This window comes from Camelina sativa, chromosome 16, assembly GCF_030686135.1.
Source record: "Camelina sativa cultivar CO46 ecotype springtype chromosome 16, ASM3068613v1".
NCBI lineage: Eukaryota > Viridiplantae > Streptophyta > Magnoliopsida > Brassicales > Brassicaceae > Camelina > Camelina sativa.
Window position 1 is genome coordinate 5,176,141 of NC_141895.1, and position 17,320 is coordinate 5,193,460.

Below are 17,320 nucleotides of genomic sequence, written 5' to 3' on the forward strand. Positions count from 1 at the left end.
GATTACTCTGAGACTAAAAACCTCTTAGAAGCTTTTTCCTTTCCGTGAAAACTCTTCTTCCAGCAGCCGCGGTGCCTCGCCGCCGTCGTTAACCTCATCGCTCAAATGCAAATTACTCGACAATTTTGTGGGCCTTAGGCCCAATATATAAATTAAAATACCCTTCCTTTCAGAAAGTTTGTGTAGGCCTTAGGCCCAATATATAATCACTTATACGACGTCGTTACTATGTTCGTTATAATAATGGTTTCGTTGTAAAGAAGGAAACATTAATTCAGTTTAAAAAATCGAATTAGGCTCTCGCGTTCAGTTAAATCTGTTGCTGGTGTGGTGGTGACGATGGTTGTAATCTCTGAAACTTCCGAAGACGGCTCCAATGGCGGCTATCCAACTAAGATTCAGAAAGGAGAAGAAGAAGAAGAGAATCCGAAAGAAGATCAGAATCTTGCTCCGATTCGTCGAGACATCCCAGTGATACTTATAGAAAGTACCGTCGCGCTCGTCCGGAGATGCCATTACCCAAGGATATCTCTACTCTCCAGAGCCTTCCGTGACGTAATCTCTTCGGATCAACTCTTCGTAACGCGCTCGAGCCTCGGCTTGACAGAACCGATTCTTTATACCTTGATTAGGACGTCCCCACGTTTTGAGCCCCCAAGCTGGTTCATTCTCCATCGAAGCAACATCTCTTTACGTTTGAGCAGAGTCATTTCACTTCCTCCCATGCTTCCTGGATCGACTACCGTCACAATCGGACACAAGATGTACGTTATGGGTGGACGCGGCGATTTAAACCAACCCGTAAAGACTGTGATTGTCATCGACTGTAGATTCCACAGGTGGGACTATCTCCAGACTATGAAAAGGGAACGTTGCTACGCTGCCTCTGGAGTGATTGACGGAAAGATTTACGTGGTTGGAGGTCGCAAGAAACGATATGAGGATTGGGTCGAAGTGTTCGACGTTGAGAATGGAGTATGGGAAACTGTGCCTGGTCTATGCTGTTTCCTTGCTAGTTCGAGTGGAGTGTTTCGTATACATGCGGTTTTGGATAACAAGATTTACATGTTGGATGGTGATCATTGTTTGGCTTACGATCCGAGACTACGTAGGTGGCAGAATTGGGGACCTGAGAGTCAACAGAGGCTTTTTTGGCACGCGTCCTCTTGCGTGATTGCTGATTTGTTGTTTGCCCTTGTTCCTCACTGGTTTCTTGGATCTCCTATTGTCGTCTATGACCCAAGGGACAGTGTTTGGAGACCTGTCAAGGGTGTAGATAGGTTGCCTGTTCTCGGTTATACCGAGTCTAGAATGGCAAGTTTTGGTTGGAAGTTAGTGATTTTGGGATGGTATCCAAGCGATAATATTTGTGATGATGACTCGGAAAAAACGTTTTGTGCGTAGAGGTTGCGTTGGAGAGACGTGAAGATGGGGATATATGGGGGAAGGTCGAATCAACCTCACATGTGCATACATTCAAGTCCCCTTTTATTGAGATTTCTCGAACCGTTACGATTTGATGATACTTTTGCAGCTGCAAGGTATATTAATCTTTGTTGAGTATTGATGATGAATTATGACATTGTTCTTGAGCCTCAAGTCTTATATTTAGAGAGTAACTCGTCCTTCAGTCCTTAATCTAAACGCTGGGGAAGTGATGTTCTTTGAGAGGTTCAGGGACCCCATATAGATTCTTTCTCTTTACCTTTTAACTTAATTATTGGAAAGGTTATGTAGTAATTTTGGAAACCCGTATGATCAAGCAATTAGTCAAGCACCGTTAAAGTTATTTGTCAGAACCTTTGACGTTAACATCGTATTTTCTATAGTGAGTCTAGACTTTAGCTAGTAGTACTTCCGAAAAAGGTAAGAAGGTGACTACGTAAAAACGCAAGAACATGATACTACGTAAAAAATCAAGAACGTTAGATACAACAAGAATATATAGATCAAATTAAGAAAAGCATGCACGGTACCGTTTATCGTGACAACTATAACCAAAAAAACCAAGACGTAAAGAGAGTGTTTGTTTTGATGAAAATATAAGCCTTAACAGCTGATAAAGAGGTTACTGTTTCCCAAAATTATTACTTTCATAATTTATCATAATTAATTTGTATCACACAAAATACCGAAGTTATAACTTATACATAAACTGGAGTATTAGTATATGGAGCCACTAAAAACTCCTATGGTACCTTTTTAGCTTTTGTTATGAAAGTGATCAAGTTTTGCGTATTGACGCAAATCTTCGACGTGTGTCACACGAAATCTTAGTATTACATAATCTGTTTTTGAGCAGCTTGCGTATTAATGAAACCTAATCTGCTTTTTCTATATGAGCAATATGAAATCTTGATATAGTGATGAAGCAAAACACAGTGATTTAATTAACCGATGGTTATAATTTTATGGGTAACAATATAAAACTGTAGAAAGTACAGAGTCCTGGAAGGCTGAAGTTATCTAAAAATTTTGTATATTTATATATAATTGGCTAAATTTTTATTTCTATTAATAAAGTCTTATTGAGGAAGTAACATTTTTATATCTATAATTGCATTGAAAGAAAATTTTAAACAAAATCAACCAAAATTAATATATATACTGAAAACATGTGCATCTATACAATATGTGTGTATCTCTAACTTTTTTTAATTCCCCACACGGCAAAACGATAGTGGCATGACATGGACTATCTTTAGGACATTGGTAATCATCATAACAAGGTAACTGGCATTTTAAAAAACTGAGTAATCTATCTCCGTAAGTTTTAACTATAATTTGTCCAACAAAGCTATTCCCATACATTTTAATTTTTAGTAGTCTAGTTTTGATGTTGCTATTTGCTTAATTAAGCATCGAGTTTGGTCAACACACTGACTATATTTAAAATAATATATATAATTTTTATTTTAAAAGACACTTGAGAGTTGAGAGAGACGTTTGACTCAATTTTTATTATTCTTTGATTGGTGAAATGTTTTTTAACTAAAACATTTTTAGAAAAGAGATTTAAAAAAACCAAAAAAGTTTACAAACCAGTGATACAGCCTTACATAAAAATGCTTGTGCTATCATAATGTTCGATTTTATTTTTAATTTTTTAAAAGGAATCATAGGAAAATTTAAGTGTAAAATTCTTTGACCAACTACTTTTGGAGAAATTCTCTACATAATATTTACCTGAATTTTTGTTTTATTTAAAAAACAAAAAAGTGAAAATAGAATTACGCAAAATAAACACATTTTTAGTAAATTAATAAATTATGATATAACGAGACTTTTTTTTCATTTTGGGTAATGCTCTGTATTAACGAAAAAACATTTAATACAAATTATCATATTAGAAGAAAAGAAAAATAGTAGAACTTTCTGAATGAGTGAGTGATGCCAAGTGAAATGACAATTAGGTTTCCTTAATATAAATACTATACACAATAACAACATCCGAATGAATTGGTTTGGAGGAAATAAACGTGTTCTCTTGCACATCCAATACTGGGGAGTGGGGAGAATAAACGTGTTCTCTTGCACATCCAATACTGGTATATCATCCGAATGAATTGGTTTGGAGACCTCTGATGGGTGTATCCACTTATCAATTGCCTATGCTCCGTGATGATTGGTCTAAGATGGCGAATGTTGGTGGCAAGTTGGTGATTTTGGGGAATAACTATTGGTCTATACGTGAAATTCGTTGTGTCGAGATTGCGTTGGAAACACGTAATGGAGATCAGATTTGGGGGAATGTGGAATCAGTCTAGCCTGTGTTATAGCAACATCTTAGTCTTAGCTTTACCATTTCATCATTTGATTCCATCAGTTTGATTGTTCTTAAGTTCTACAGCCAATGGATCAATGGACTGTCTGTGTTCTTCTGCATATATAGGCTCATCATTGTATGTTACTTCAGATCCCTGAAATTTTTAATACATCGATTTCAAAATGTTTAAGCACAAGACGAATTATACACTTTTGATTAAGTATAAACAGAGCATTGTAACTTTGGAAAAGGATAATGGCTTACCTCTTGCTTCTCTTGAATTGTTCCCATGGCATCCGAACAAATGGTTTCTACTTTTTCCTCAGTTGGTTCAGAATGTTCCTGCGATCGAGAAAACAAATCCAAGCCTCAAACAACGTACATGTATTAATGTATACAGAAATTGTATATCGCTTTACCAAATACAAAACTTACATCTATTTGATTATGAGAAGATTCAGCAGGTGGATCCATATTTTGCAGCTGACCAACTGATGTATGATCCAGATCCCCAGAATTAGTTTGTTCTAGATGTAACATATCTGCTAACACTGATCTTGGAGATGTAACAGATTCTTCAGAGTTTCCATGATAATTTACATCAGAAGAAGCTTCAGCTTCCGCCATGACTTGTTGCATTTCTTCTCCATCATTTCTCTCACGAGTTTCTTCAGATTCTTGATCAATTCTATCAGATGGTTGAGGTTCATCAGAGTCATAACTTATCTTTATCTCATCAGCTGAGTTCTCAGGAAGTTCCTTTAACTCCTGACAAAAAGTTTCAAAGATTTTGTTAAATATTGTCTTACAATATTTTTGAGAAAAAAAGAAGAAAAACATTAGCTTACCTCCGGTCTTTTGGAGGAAGCTTCATTATGTTGAGGAACCATGGACTCCATTTTTCCTGCTTCTTCATTCTCTGGAGAAGCTAAAGAAGTTGCTTCATTTAGATCTTGATCATCTTTCCCAACAGGTAAGACTTCATATTCCCCACCATTGAAACTCATTTGCTGTCCAATGTCCGATTCATAAACGAACATAGATCTCTCATAATCAGAGTCATTCCCATCAACTGAGGTTGGAGGTGATCCGAGTTCAGAAACCTCAACTTGAAGATCAGAGTCAACTGAATGTGTCACCATATGACATTTTCTTGTGTTGTAACCAAAATGCTCCATGTATCTTTGCCTCGCTGTCGCTAGTGAACTCGAACCACTGCTTCTAGGCACTAAACCTGCAAGAGAGTTTTCAACACGATCATTTTGTTTGCAGAAAGTTCCGGAAGCATCTGACTGGTCCGAGACATTGAAATCTTTCTCTCTTTCTCGAGGAGAAAGCGATGCATTCGAGTCACTATCATCGTTTCTGATGGAATCTGTCTCTATCCGAACCTCTCCTGCCTCCATATCATTTTCTTTTTCTCTTTCTTTTAGTTGAGGTGGTTGATCATTGCTACCTATATCAACAACAAATATAGAATCCTAATCATAACCTTGATCAATGCAGAAACAAAACTAGTAAAAGGTCTAAGCAAGTTCTGCAAAAGCAGAGCTGATCCTTATGTTTCAGTTCAAATTTAACCATTTACTACAACTTATTTGAGCTTATATATATACCTTGTAGTTGCCTAAGCCTACTACCACCATCAACTTCATTTCTCCATGATGAGGCCAATTTAGATTCCTTTTGCAATGTTGATGGATGAACTCTGTGATGAAAGCTCTCATGACGGCAAAAGAAGATATCCTTCGGGTTAGTAGGCTCAGCAAACTCTTGCTGAAAACTATCTCCTGTTAGGTTCGGCTTTTCTTCGAGTGGGTCGTAAGGAAGGTCAAATGGGTTTCTTCTTGGTAACAAAACGGAAGGTGCAGAGCCAGGCATGAGAAGTCCATCGATTTCATAGTTTTCTTTACCGAAACCATAAAAGTTCCGACCTATACAAATCCGAGGAACTTCCATATCATCCATCAAGCTTCCTTCAGCTGCAAGTAGGAAAAATCTCCGTGATCTTCTTCTGGTGATCAAATTCTCAAGCCTCTTGTTTCGTTCCATCTCAGATGTTCCAAGATCCATCAGATTCTTCTGATCATCCTCTGTCCACTCTACCTCATCGACCTTGCTTCTTCTATCTTCACACCTTTCTTCTTCCTCTTCCTCTTCTGATGAACATTCTACTTCAGTTTCATCAACACTTGTTACCTTCTCCAATGGATCAACAACGACATCTTCACTGTTGTCAAAAACAGAGTCAAAAGAGCTTTCTTCTTCGACAAGCAACGTCCTCTCTCTCTTAAGTTTCTCCAGATCAGGAGTAGTACTAATCGTCCCCGGTAAAACTTCCCCATAGAGAGTTGTCAGAATAACTTTACCTCTCTCGTCCTCACTAGCTTGAGACGAATCCCAATCTTTCCCAACCTCTTCAACTTTTCTTCGAGCATTACGTCGAACACTTCGTTGGTGCTTTAACTCAGCCTTCTCTGTTCTTCCCTCTTGAGAAACAAAAGACAACCCACGATCTGTTCTCTCTCCTTCCTCCGATAAATCATCGATCTTTGAACTCACATCATGGTTCCGTGGACAGTACGAAACATAAGCTATCGAAGAACAGAGCAAGAGATAGAAAACCCAAGGAAGAAAAATATACAAGACGATCATAAACGTGGAAACACCAGACACAACTGGGTATCTCATCACGTATCTGAAAGCTGTATTCGTTGAGATTTTTAAAATCTTCCAGATGATAACGCATACATCTTTACTATCAATTCCCATTTTTTTCTTTTCTCTTCTAGTGATCAAACAACAACAAAAAGAATGATCAAAACTAATGAAGGAAAAGTTCAAAAATTTATGAAGAAGAGAAGTCAAGCTTACCTTTGAAATGATAACCAGTCAAAAAAATGTTGTATTGGGAGGGGGGTTTTATTAATTGCAGATTTAGAAAATTTTCTCTGTTTCTATTAAATACATGTCGGTGTGGTGTGGCAAAGAGGGAATGAATAGTTTACGTATGGATCGCATCGTGCGGGGAAGACAAGTTAGAAAAAAACCGTAGTTGCTTACATGTTTTGTCAAAGATATCATTATTTTTTCCCTTTTACACTTTTGAATTTTTTGATTATATGATATTTTCTTGAAATTTCAAGTTGATCCCCTTATTTCTTAGTCTTTGTATTTATTTCTCATATTTCTTAGTTTTTGGATTCTAAAAATTGTGGTCGATTAATGAAAAATTTATTCCAAATATGATTAGTTAGTGCCCTATCGATACAACGGTATGCAAAGATTAGTAATTTGTTTTAGTGTTGTTGCTTTTTGCCTTTTCAAACTTGCATTTTTTTTTTGGTGTTCAACAATTTCAAACTCACATAATCCATGTTCTTAGCAAAGAGAATATATAATTATTAAAGAAATATTAGTTAATTTAAAAATACAAATATAAATGCGTCAATGGTTGTTGCTTGTACGATTATATATCTGCTCAAGAAGAATGTTTCTTCTCTTGGTAGATAATTTTTTTTATACTTATTTTCAGAGTCTTCTTGTTTTTTCTAAAGATGTTTGAACATTTAATTCATGGTTCTTTCGACTGTATATATATGATATGAATCATCAAATCTCTCAATATATGAACAATGCATATATCAATACATAGATATGGACACAGCAAAAAAATATCAATGTCGTTCTCACCTTTTGGAGTGATTGAACAACAGATACTAAAAGAAACCAAAATGTATGGTCTATCAATTGTCATTGCCAACATTTATCACATAGTAAGAATCCAATAGAGACATTTATTTCTTTGTTCAAAAAAAAAAAAAAAATAGAGACATTTATTTATTTATTTATAATAAACATTGTCTTCAATTTGTTTTTTGTGGTTAATTAGATTATGAATTGATATTTTGGTTTATATTGGTTTAAAAGGTGGTTTACTTATAAAACGATGATCTCCTCCTCACGTATCTTATCCCTTCTGGACGACAAAGTATCTGGGAAGGGAGACACGTCAGCAAAGCCTTAGTCTGCATTGGACCGTGACAATATCACTGACGGTTCAGGAGCTTCGTTCCTTTTATTTATTTAAAGGACCCAAATCACTTTCTTATAATCTATATTAAAATATCATCACTCTGAGTACCACAGAGTGACTCAGTGTGTGCCGATTCAGTTCAAACACGAGCCAGCCCTCTTTCTTCTAGAGAGAACAGATCCATAAGCTTCCTCTTATTCCAGGTTCGAATTCCTTCTTCTCCACGAATGTGCATGAAACTTCTTTTCTTATTTGGGGGTTAGATTTTAGGGTTTAGAATCATGCAATAATCGGATCTTCGATTACGATAACTTATAATAGCAGTAACAGTAAGTAACCTTGTATTGTACATATCTTTCAGTTATGGCTTCAGTACACAGTACTTTGATGTCGGTCGTATGCAACAACAAGACTCACTCTGCTTGGCCTAAACTTCCAAACTCTTCCTTGTTACCTGGATTCGATGTGGTTGTTCCAGCTACTGCTACTACTCGATTCAAGACAACCACACGAGCCACTCTCACGTTTGATCCACCAACGACTAATAATTCTGAGAGAGCTAAGCAGAGGAAGCACACCGTTGATCCTTCTTCTCCTGATTTTCAACCAATCCCATCTTTTCAAGAATGCTTTCCTAAGAGCACTAAAGAACAAAGGTTCGTTATCTATCCTTCACACTCAATTCACATTTTCATAATTTGGAAGAGTTGAGAAATCACTGGTTTGGTCTTTTGATTGTTTACCAGGGAAGTTGTTCATGAAGAATCTGGTCATGTGCTTAAAGTTCCTTTTAGACGTGTTCATTTGTCTGGTGGTGAGCCAGCTTTTGATAATTATGACACTAGTGGTCCTCAAGATGTTAACCCAAACATTGGTATGTGATTTGACCTTGTGTTTTACCCATTCATCTCTCTTTTGGTTTCTCCGTGAGTATCAATAATAATGAAGCTTTCTAAACAGGGCTTCCTAAGCTAAGGAAGCAGTGGATTGATCGCCGAGAGAAGCTAGGAACACCAAGATACACTCAAATGTACTACGCTAAGCAAGGGATCATAACTGAGGAGATGCTCTACTGTGCTACCAGGGAGAAGCTAGACCCTGAGTTTGTCAGATCAGAAGTTGCGAGAGGGAGGGCCATCATCCCTTCCAACAAGAAGCATTTGGAGCTGGAACCGATGATTGTTGGTAGAAAGTTTTTGGTCAAGGTCAATGCTAATATCGGAAACTCTGCTGTTGCTAGCTCTATTGAAGAGGAAGTCTACAAGGTTCAGTGGGCAACAATGTGGGGAGCTGATACAATCATGGATCTCTCTACTGGCCGTCACATCCACGAGACACGCGAGTGGATCCTTAGGAACTCAGCTGTGCCTGTTGGTACTGTTCCTATTTATCAAGCACTTGAGAAAGTGGATGGAATTGCTGAGAATCTTAGCTGGGAAGTCTTCAGAGAGACTCTGATTGAACAAGCTGAGCAAGGTGTAGACTATTTCACAATCCATGCTGGAGTTTTGCTGCGTTACATTCCCTTAACTGCCAAGCGTATGACCGGGATCGTTTCGCGTGGAGGATCCATTCATGCGAAATGGTGTTTATCTTACCACAAGGAGAACTTTGCTTATGAGCACTGGGATGACATTCTAGACATTTGTAACCAGTATGATGTGGCTCTTTCAATTGGTGATGGTCTGAGACCTGGATCCATCTATGATGCTAACGACACTGCTCAGTTTGCAGAGCTCCTTACTCAAGGTGAACTAACTCGCCGAGCATGGGAGAAAGATGTGCAGGTAGACTACAACTACTTAATCTAATACAGTTTGCATTTGCATACATATTCTCAATATTGGTTGATTTTTATTTTAGGTGATGAATGAAGGACCAGGGCATGTCCCAATGCACAAGATTCCAGAGAATATGCAGAAGCAATTGGAATGGTGTAACGAGGCACCATTTTACACCCTTGGTCCTTTGACTACTGATATCGCCCCTGGATATGATCACATCACCTCTGCCATTGGTGCTGCCAATATCGGAGCCTTGGGAACAGCTCTTCTTTGCTATGTAACACCAAAAGAGCACCTTGGGCTACCAAACAGGGATGACGTGAAGGCCGGGGTTATAGCATACAAGATCGCTGCTCATGCAGCTGATCTAGCCAAACAGCATCCACATGCGCAGGCATGGGATGATGCGCTGAGCAAAGCGCGGTTTGAGTTCAGATGGATGGACCAGTTTGCTCTGTCGTTGGACCCCATGACTGCTATGTCTTTCCATGATGAAACTCTTCCAGCTGATGGAGCCAAGGTTGCACACTTTTGCTCCATGTGTGGACCAAAATTCTGCTCCATGAAGATAACGGAAGACATCCGTAAGTACGCAGAGGAGAATGGTTATGGCAGTGCTGAAGAAGCCATCAAACAAGGAATGGATGCTATGAGTGAAGAGTTCAACATCGCCAAGAAAACCATCAGTGGAGAACAGCACGGTGAAGTAGGTGGAGAAATCTATTTGCCAGAGAGCTACGTCAAGTCTGCTATGAAATAAAAGGTCAGTGTGTTTAGACCTTTGTCACTTAACAAACATGTTAGTTACTGCTTGGTAGTTTGAAAGCATTCAGGTGCACAGCCTTTTATCTAAAATTCTGAAGAATAAGCAAGCTTATTGCATATGGTCAAATGTGTCCTTACATCTGTGTTTCTTGTCGTATTTCTTTTTCTTCTGCTTCCTCAGGGTTGAAACAAGACCTCTCTTACTCAAGTCTTGGTTGCCTGTTGGACTATACCATATAAAGGCACAAACTGTCGGTAAGATATGGAGTCTCTATGTCTTTTAATCTTTAGAACTATCTATGTTGCTGTATGTTCCTTCGAGTCAGAGTCAGTAATAAAGACAAACGAAGTTGATGTTTTCAATACTTTTTGAGTGTGATTTGACATGAAAAAGCACCAGGGGTGCTTGAACCAGGATAGCCCTCGAAAGAGCGGGCTATCCGGGACCAGGCTGAGAAAGTCCCTTTGAACCTGAACAGGGTAATGCCTGCGCAGGGAGTGTGCATGTTTTTTTTTTAATTTTCTGTAGCTTTCTAAAGGTGAAGAAGCTTCTACCGTTGCCGCTCCCCTGAGTCTCAGTCCACGGTTTCCAACAGTTGATTCTCACGAGCTATTAAAAAGTCTAACTGATGCACTACGTCACTAACAGTGAAGAATCATTCAATCAAAACTTCTTTTCAGATTGGTGAAAATGCTATCGCTGCCTTGGGACGTATCACATAAGCTAAAATCAATCTTCTCTTTTAAGTTGGTTTACAGCTACACAACACAAATCGGATTTCTAACACTTAAGATCATGTTTTCTACCTAGCTATACTCGTTTATTTACATAAATATGCATGACAATGAAACTTGGGTGATCACTTTGAGGAAACATACTGGGAAAAGCAATACACCTTTTGTCATTTTATTACATAGTAGCTATGGCAGAGGCGTAGAGAGTGGAATGGCATCGGCCAGAACAAGCAGTTGTAAGGAAAGTGAACCTCAATCAGCTACACATGAAAATGATCGATCCTCTGTAGTTTCTCATTGTTCAGCTTTCATAAACACAAATTTGAAAACGTTTTACATCAATTACGTAAAAGATTTTTGTTATGTTGCAGTTGAACATAAAGTTAACGAAACTTACCAAATGTGAAAGATAACTTTTGGGGCCAAGAGGATAAAAATGTTACACAGCCTATATTAATTTCCTGCTGTATGACAGTATGAGATCACACAATTGTCAAGAGCCAGAAACTCTTACGTTGTGTCTTAATTGGTTTGAAGGTTTCTCATATTACTAGCTTTTGTATTTGACAGCCTTGGTGTTTTTTTATGGTAAATGTTTCTGCTAACATGTACATGAACATGAATCATGAGAGATGTGATGTTTCTATATCTATATATATATATCATGTTTCTGTAATTGTTGTGGGCTGCTTGTGAGCCTCATCTGGCACCATTTTTAGTTTGTTTTGTCACTGACCGGATCAGATCAAACAGTGATTATGTAATAACATCATGTTTGATCATACATCATCCATGGGTTGGAGTTTGTATTTTGATATAACCAAACCAAGTCAGTTAGTAATGCACATGGAAGGCATAGAGAGAAAGGGAGACGGCACGCAGTTTCCTTTAGGAAATCCTGGACGTTGTGATATTCACTCGTGGGATTTGTGACTAGTAAATAAAAAACAGCATGTAAGTTATGTTTAGATTTTCAAAACGTCACACATTTTGGTACTCATTCAACACTGTCGTCTTCATCTGAGTCTCGAAGGAATCACGATGATGATCTAAACCCTAATTTTCTTCACCGAAAGGTTCCCAAACATGGCGGAATCCGAATCTCAGATCTATCACGAACGACAACGATTGCAATTTTGCCTTTTGCACTCCCTCAACAATCTATTTCAGGTGATTCGATCAAATCTCAATTTCAATTTCAAAATTTTCATCCTGCGAAAATCACACCGATGATTAAAGAGTTTTTGCTTACTGCTCTCGTTTTATGATTCAGGACAAAGACGCATTCACGCGAGAAAGCTTGAACTCAATCGCAGAGAAGCTCGTGGAGGATGATCCAAACAAAGAAACATGGACGACACCTCTCTCTTTACTCCTCAAGCCTCACCACAATACGCTCACTGGTAACTACGACGTGAACGTGATGATCACAGCTCTCGAAGGCAAAGGAAAGAGTGTTGTTTGGCATGATAAGCGTAGTGGAGCTTCTTCGATTGATCTTGATGGTACAGATACTTTGATGGGTATTGTGTTGAATGTTCCGGTTAAGCGGTACGGTGGACTTTGGAGAAGTAGGCATTGGGTTGTGGTTAGAAGAATCAATGGTGTTTGGTATAATTTGGATAGTGATCTCGTTGTGCCACAGATGTTTAAAGATGGAGATGAAGTTAGAGGGTTCTTGGATCAAAACCTGAGTTTAGGTGCAGAGGTTTTGCTAGTGACCAACAATGCTTAAAAGATCAACAAACGTGAGTTTCAATTTTTCTTACGTTTTGTCTCTGTATGTTAATGAATACCCATCAAGTGTGAAATTGTGTCTGGTACATGTCTAGTAGTTTAAAGAAAAATTCAGTGAAATTGCCCCACTTATGAGTTTTGGAACTAATGATCTTCATGTCTCAGAATTCAAAATATGTTCTTTGTGTCTATGAGTAGACTGGTATTGCTAAATCTTTTCACTTTTCACTCTAATTAGACTTGATGAAGTAGTTTTTGAATTCCTTATCACGATTTTGCAATTTTGAATTCTACCATTTATGTTAATCATCTTCCATTAGCAACTAGTAACCAGCTTATTGTTCTGATCTCAATGGAATGTTGAAATCATTCTCCAAAGGTTGATGTTTTATGTAATGTCATGAAATTGTATGGTTAGATAATCTGCTTGCTGATATGCTTGTGCCCACTATTGACTTCGTTCTTATTTCTTTTCTTAGTTTTTGGTAGCCTCAAGTCTCAAGTAAGGTATCTGCAATTTATAAAGGTAAGTTCATCAAATAGGAACAATACCGAAAGGTTGCTTCAAAGAAAGAACCTTTTTCACTTAAACAAATGGTTTTGTTCCTTTGTGGACCATCTTCTACTTGCTTTCCCTAATGGAAATGTAGAAAAACTAAACAAAGTCTTTATCTTTGCTCTTTTGGCTAGCTTTGTTCTCCAAATTTCGGCGTTAGAATTTCAGATATCTTTAAATCTGTTAGTTCTTTTGACAAAAAGTATCTAAAGTAAGTGTATGAAAATTGAACCTGCCTACTATTTTTTATCTGTGTATGTTTTAAATGACTACAGTAATCATGGCTTTAAGTGCTATTATGTCATCATTGATTGATACATTATTAATAATCATGGCTTCTCTGGTCTACCTGAACTCGTATAGGCAACTGTTTCAGCATCAATCCCTATATATATAATTTCTTAAGTTTGTTCTCACAAAGTGCTCTTACTCTCTCTCTTGATATGTCAGCTACAGGAACAAAACGATTCAATGCAAACACTGGACCAGTAACTCCCGGGAAGCAATCCTCAGTCAAGGAACCATATGGTAAGAATCCGGGATGCACAACAAGCTGTGGTATGAGGCTACCGAGGAAAACAGAATGCACAGCAGCAAGACTGGTTAAACATGTCAGCTGTAACTTCGTTAAAGGCTTACGACTGGTGGTGATGAGGACGAAGAAGAAGAAGAGATCTCCACCATTGAAGAAGGCTTCTTCTTCTGGTATATCTCAGCCTTCGGTCATCTCTGTTGCTAATGATAGTCAAAGATCAGAGGCTATAGAAGACTGCATACAATTCATAAACTCCTCTTCCTCCTTCACAAGATCAAGTTCTACCAGTGGCCGTAAATCTTAAGTTCTGTCATGCCTTTAAGTTTAGGAAACTCTTTCTTGGTCACTACGCAATAGCATATTAGAGAATTGCGTGTATTCTGTATGAAATAATATATATAGAGAGATGAAGAGAGATTTTAAGTAATCTTGAGAAACGTGGACAGTGTGAGCTTCCGTTTTATGTACAAAAGATTAACCGTATAGCTTCATCTACATATTATTATGCTTTGGCCTAAATCAACGAGCAGAATTTTCCAGGATAATTTTCCGGCAAAAAAGGTATATTCCGGCAAGCTCTCAGACTGACGATATGTATAATCGGAGACTGGCATGAGGTGAAGATGCACCTGATGAGGTCTTGGAGCTGAATTATTCACTGATAAATCACTGTTCTTGGAATGGATCAATCGATTATCTTCTCCCCAGTTGAAAATAGATTCCAAACGACGGTCCCAACAAGGTAAAGACCGACCGAAATCGTGAAAACGTCATCCCAAGAACCTGAGGCATGTCTTGTCAGTTTTAATTTCATTGGAACACATAAAAAAGCTTAGTATAGTTTAAAAGGATTAAGCAACGAATTGTCAGAATCAAAAAGTGTTGAGAGTCCTGACCGTGTTGTAGGATGTGACCAGTCGCAGCTGTGCCAAGAACACCGGCAAGTACTCCAGCAGTATTAGACAAACCAAGTAACACTCCCTGATCACACAAACAACATCATCAACGTGCTTATCAATTTGGTTTAGAGTAGCATGATTAGTTAAGACTTGAGAGTAATTATTTATACTTACAGAGTATCTTGGAGCAATGTCTTGATGATTAGAGTATAGACCAGACTGTGAAAACGCATCTGTCCCCTGGCTACAAGCCATGCACAAAACGGCCATTGTTGGAGAGTCTATGTGTTTCAGCTGTGTTAGGAAGAACGCTGGTCCAAGAAACCCAATTGTTTGCATTATCTGAAGTCATCATAGAAAAGGATAAAATGATTATTGAATCAATTACTTAAACTAGATGCATTGAAATGGACTGAAGGGTGATATATGCAGTTACCTTGCGGACATTTGTGACAGAGAAACCTCGGCTGACGAGTGTATCAGCGATCCATCCTCCAGCATTTGCAGAAATCGCCATTGTCATCCATGGAAATACTGAGAGAAGCCCTGATTCCATTAGGTTGAACTTCAACACCTGCCTCACAATGTTCATGAGATTAGTAACCAGAGAAATATAGAATATCAAAGCTCACTGAATAAAGACAGTAATAGAACTGACTTGATGGTAATAAGTTGGCATCCAGGTTAAGAGGATAAATGTTCCCCAGTTGTGACAAAAGTGACAACCGATGAGAGCCCAAACCGGCGGTTTCGACAATATCAGCCTCCAAGGGATCGACTTCACTGGCTCTTTGCTGGCACAGTTGTCTGCAATCAGCTTTCTTTCTTTAGGGAGCAAGGTTGGATCTTCTAGTGGTGAACTCTCTGCCTACAATTAGTAACAAGTAACAAATCACACATTAATGGTAAGAGATTTGGATCCACTAGACTGAAAGCACTCAAGCAGTAGAGAAGTCTGACCTTAGTTAGCCACAGAATCAGCCATACAGTTCCAAGAGACCCAAAAGAGTAAAACACAGAGGGCCATCCAAACTGATGAATCAAGAAAGGCGAAAAGGCTAAACCAGTAACGGATCCAAGATACATTCCGCTGTAAACAAGCGCAAGAGATCTGCTTCTCTCTTGCACAGGCACCCACTTCGACAATATATTATTCATAGCCGGCATTGCAACACCCTATAGACACCAAATGAGATTGTACTTCTCCATCGAAATACACAAATCTAAGACTAATATCTAAAACATCATACCTCTCCAACTCCCATGAAAGCACGAACAACGAGCAAGTAAGGAAGACCAAGTTTAGCAGCTACAGGAGTAAGAATTGTTGCGATTGACCACCAAATAACAGCGAATCCAAGAACCCTTTTCCCACCTACAGTGTCTGCCCATATCCCACCAGCTATCTAATCATATCAACAAACACACTGAATGATTCAAAAGAGAATCATTTATGCAACCATAGTAAAGAATCACCTAATTAAGGAAACAAATCAAAAAGCTTTACCTGAGTAAGAAGGTAACCCCAGAAGAAAGAAGACTGAATCAGACCAACAGTTGCTGGATTCCAACCATACTCAGCTGACATAGGAAGTATAGCTATGCTCATATTCACCTGTTGAAAACATCATCTGTCCCAAATTGATAACTCCAATTTCCTAATTAACCAGATCCAAAACCCTTCGATTTCCATAAAAATTCAATCTTTTTTGTTTTGTTTCCTAACTTACTCTGTCCATATTGCAGAGAAGAAAAGCTGAGAAACAGAGTAACACAATCACCCACCGCTTCGGAAACTCTTCCCACCATGGGACGACGATCGAGCTAGTCGAAGAATCAGAAACGACTTCGTTTTGAATCACTCTCTCTTCATCTATGTAATACGAATTACTGCTTTCTCTCTTGTCGGAGCTCCGAACTAATACCCGGAAAACGCCGGACCGATTCCGCGGGTAAACCCATACCCGTAACGACTTGGGAGCTGGTTTGATGTTTCGGTAAGAGGTTTTCTCAGGTGGACGATTTGAAGTGTAGAGAGAGTGAAGATTTGGAGAGCAAAGAAGAGCTCTCGCGTTCATGGCGGAGATTTTTTTTTTTTTTTCTTCTTCTTCTTCTCTGTTTTTTTTTTCTTTGTTATAAGAGAGAGAAACTGATTTTTTTCAAAAGCTCGTGGCTGACGTGACGACATGTGGCGGCTCGATATTGGTTGGATGAGGATGTCATAATCTAACGGGAAAGTAGCGGTTAACAGAATTATTATTGGAGGTCCATAAAACTAACTAATCTAAGAATATTAAGCTAACATAACAAAGCCCATAAAAGGCCCAATTAAGCTTGCACACCCAAAAATAAATGCGAGATTAACTTTGTTATTAGCTTTTTCACCTATAGATTTTTAAGTAGGCCTACTATATCCCCTTTTTATTAAAACGAAAATACACGACTTCAAATTAGTAGACTTTATATTTTTAATAAATGGTTACAAATAAATTATACATAGGTTATAG

At 38.2% G+C, this 17,320-nt stretch overlaps 4 protein-coding genes and 2 pseudogenes across 10 annotated transcripts; 4 read left to right on the forward strand and 2 right to left on the reverse strand.

Annotated features, from left to right (window-relative positions):
- Positions 1-339: 339 nt before the first annotated feature.
- On the forward strand, positions 340-1,520 carry LOC104753402 (putative F-box/kelch-repeat protein At2g29800 pseudogene; annotated as a pseudogene).
- Positions 1,521-3,391: 1,871 nt separating this feature from the next.
- On the reverse strand, positions 3,392-6,801 carry LOC104749905 (uncharacterized). 2 transcript variants are annotated; one of them, XM_087490421.1, is made up of 6 exons: positions 6,641-6,801; positions 5,383-6,551; positions 4,615-5,222; positions 4,202-4,534; positions 4,031-4,108; positions 3,392-3,920 (listed from the first exon to the last, which is right to left on the reverse strand). In XM_087490421.1, the coding sequence occupies exons 2-6, from the start codon at positions 6,536-6,538 to the stop codon at positions 3,810-3,812; spliced, it is 2,286 nt and encodes a 761-aa protein (XP_087346547.1). In that variant the 5' UTR covers positions 6,539-6,551; positions 6,641-6,801; the 3' UTR covers positions 3,392-3,809. The 2 variants fall into 2 exon arrangements, with proteins under 2 accessions (XP_087346547.1, XP_087346546.1); XM_087490420.1 differs by having other exon boundaries at positions 5,383-6,792.
- Positions 6,802-7,552: 751 nt separating this feature from the next.
- On the forward strand, positions 7,553-11,449 carry LOC104749910 (phosphomethylpyrimidine synthase, chloroplastic). Of its 3 annotated transcripts, none has more exons than XR_015585163.1 (7): positions 7,566-8,005; positions 8,164-8,458; positions 8,549-8,676; positions 8,763-9,589; positions 9,666-10,349; positions 10,533-10,606; positions 10,752-11,449. XR_015585163.1 is itself a non-coding variant. In XM_010471622.3 (6 exons), the coding sequence occupies exons 2-5, from the start codon at positions 8,166-8,168 to the stop codon at positions 10,344-10,346; spliced, it is 1,929 nt and encodes a 642-aa protein (XP_010469924.2). In that variant the 5' UTR covers positions 7,553-8,005; positions 8,164-8,165; the 3' UTR covers positions 10,347-10,349; positions 10,533-10,714. The 3 variants fall into 3 exon arrangements, 1 of the variants encoding a protein (XP_010469924.2); XR_015585164.1 differs by having other exon boundaries at positions 7,697-8,005; positions 10,772-11,449; XM_010471622.3 differs by lacking the exon at positions 10,752-11,449 and having other exon boundaries at positions 7,553-8,005; positions 10,533-10,714.
- A 615-nt stretch (positions 11,450-12,064) lies between these two features.
- LOC104749909 (josephin-like protein) lies at positions 12,065-14,433 on the forward strand. 2 transcript variants are annotated; one of them, XR_761497.3, is made up of 4 exons: positions 12,067-12,256; positions 12,360-12,834; positions 13,303-13,349; positions 13,830-14,433. XR_761497.3 is itself a non-coding variant. In XM_087493109.1 (3 exons), the coding sequence occupies exons 1-2, from the start codon at positions 12,173-12,175 to the stop codon at positions 12,819-12,821; spliced, it is 546 nt and encodes a 181-aa protein (XP_087349235.1). In that variant the 5' UTR covers positions 12,065-12,172; the 3' UTR covers positions 12,822-12,834; positions 13,830-14,433. The 2 variants fall into 2 exon arrangements, 1 of the variants encoding a protein (XP_087349235.1); XM_087493109.1 differs by lacking the exon at positions 13,303-13,349 and having other exon boundaries at positions 12,065-12,256.
- LOC104749908 (josephin-like protein pseudogene) lies at positions 13,823-14,433 on the forward strand (annotated as a pseudogene). The gene has a single exon (XR_015585165.1). The product of XR_015585165.1 is annotated as a josephin-like protein pseudogene (transcript).
- Positions 14,316-17,063, reverse strand: LOC104749907 (sodium-dependent phosphate transport protein 1, chloroplastic). 2 transcript variants are annotated; one of them, XM_010471618.3, is made up of 9 exons: positions 16,544-17,063; positions 16,321-16,428; positions 16,064-16,219; positions 15,774-15,989; positions 15,472-15,681; positions 15,250-15,387; positions 14,988-15,155; positions 14,811-14,895; positions 14,316-14,697 (listed from the first exon to the last, which is right to left on the reverse strand). In XM_010471618.3, the coding sequence occupies exons 1-9, from the start codon at positions 16,889-16,891 to the stop codon at positions 14,600-14,602; spliced, it is 1,527 nt and encodes a 508-aa protein (XP_010469920.2). In that variant the 5' UTR covers positions 16,892-17,063; the 3' UTR covers positions 14,316-14,599. The 2 variants fall into 2 exon arrangements, with proteins under 2 accessions (XP_010469920.2, XP_010469921.1); XM_010471619.2 differs by having other exon boundaries at positions 16,321-16,444; positions 16,544-16,930.
- Positions 17,064-17,320: the final 257 nt, after the last annotated feature.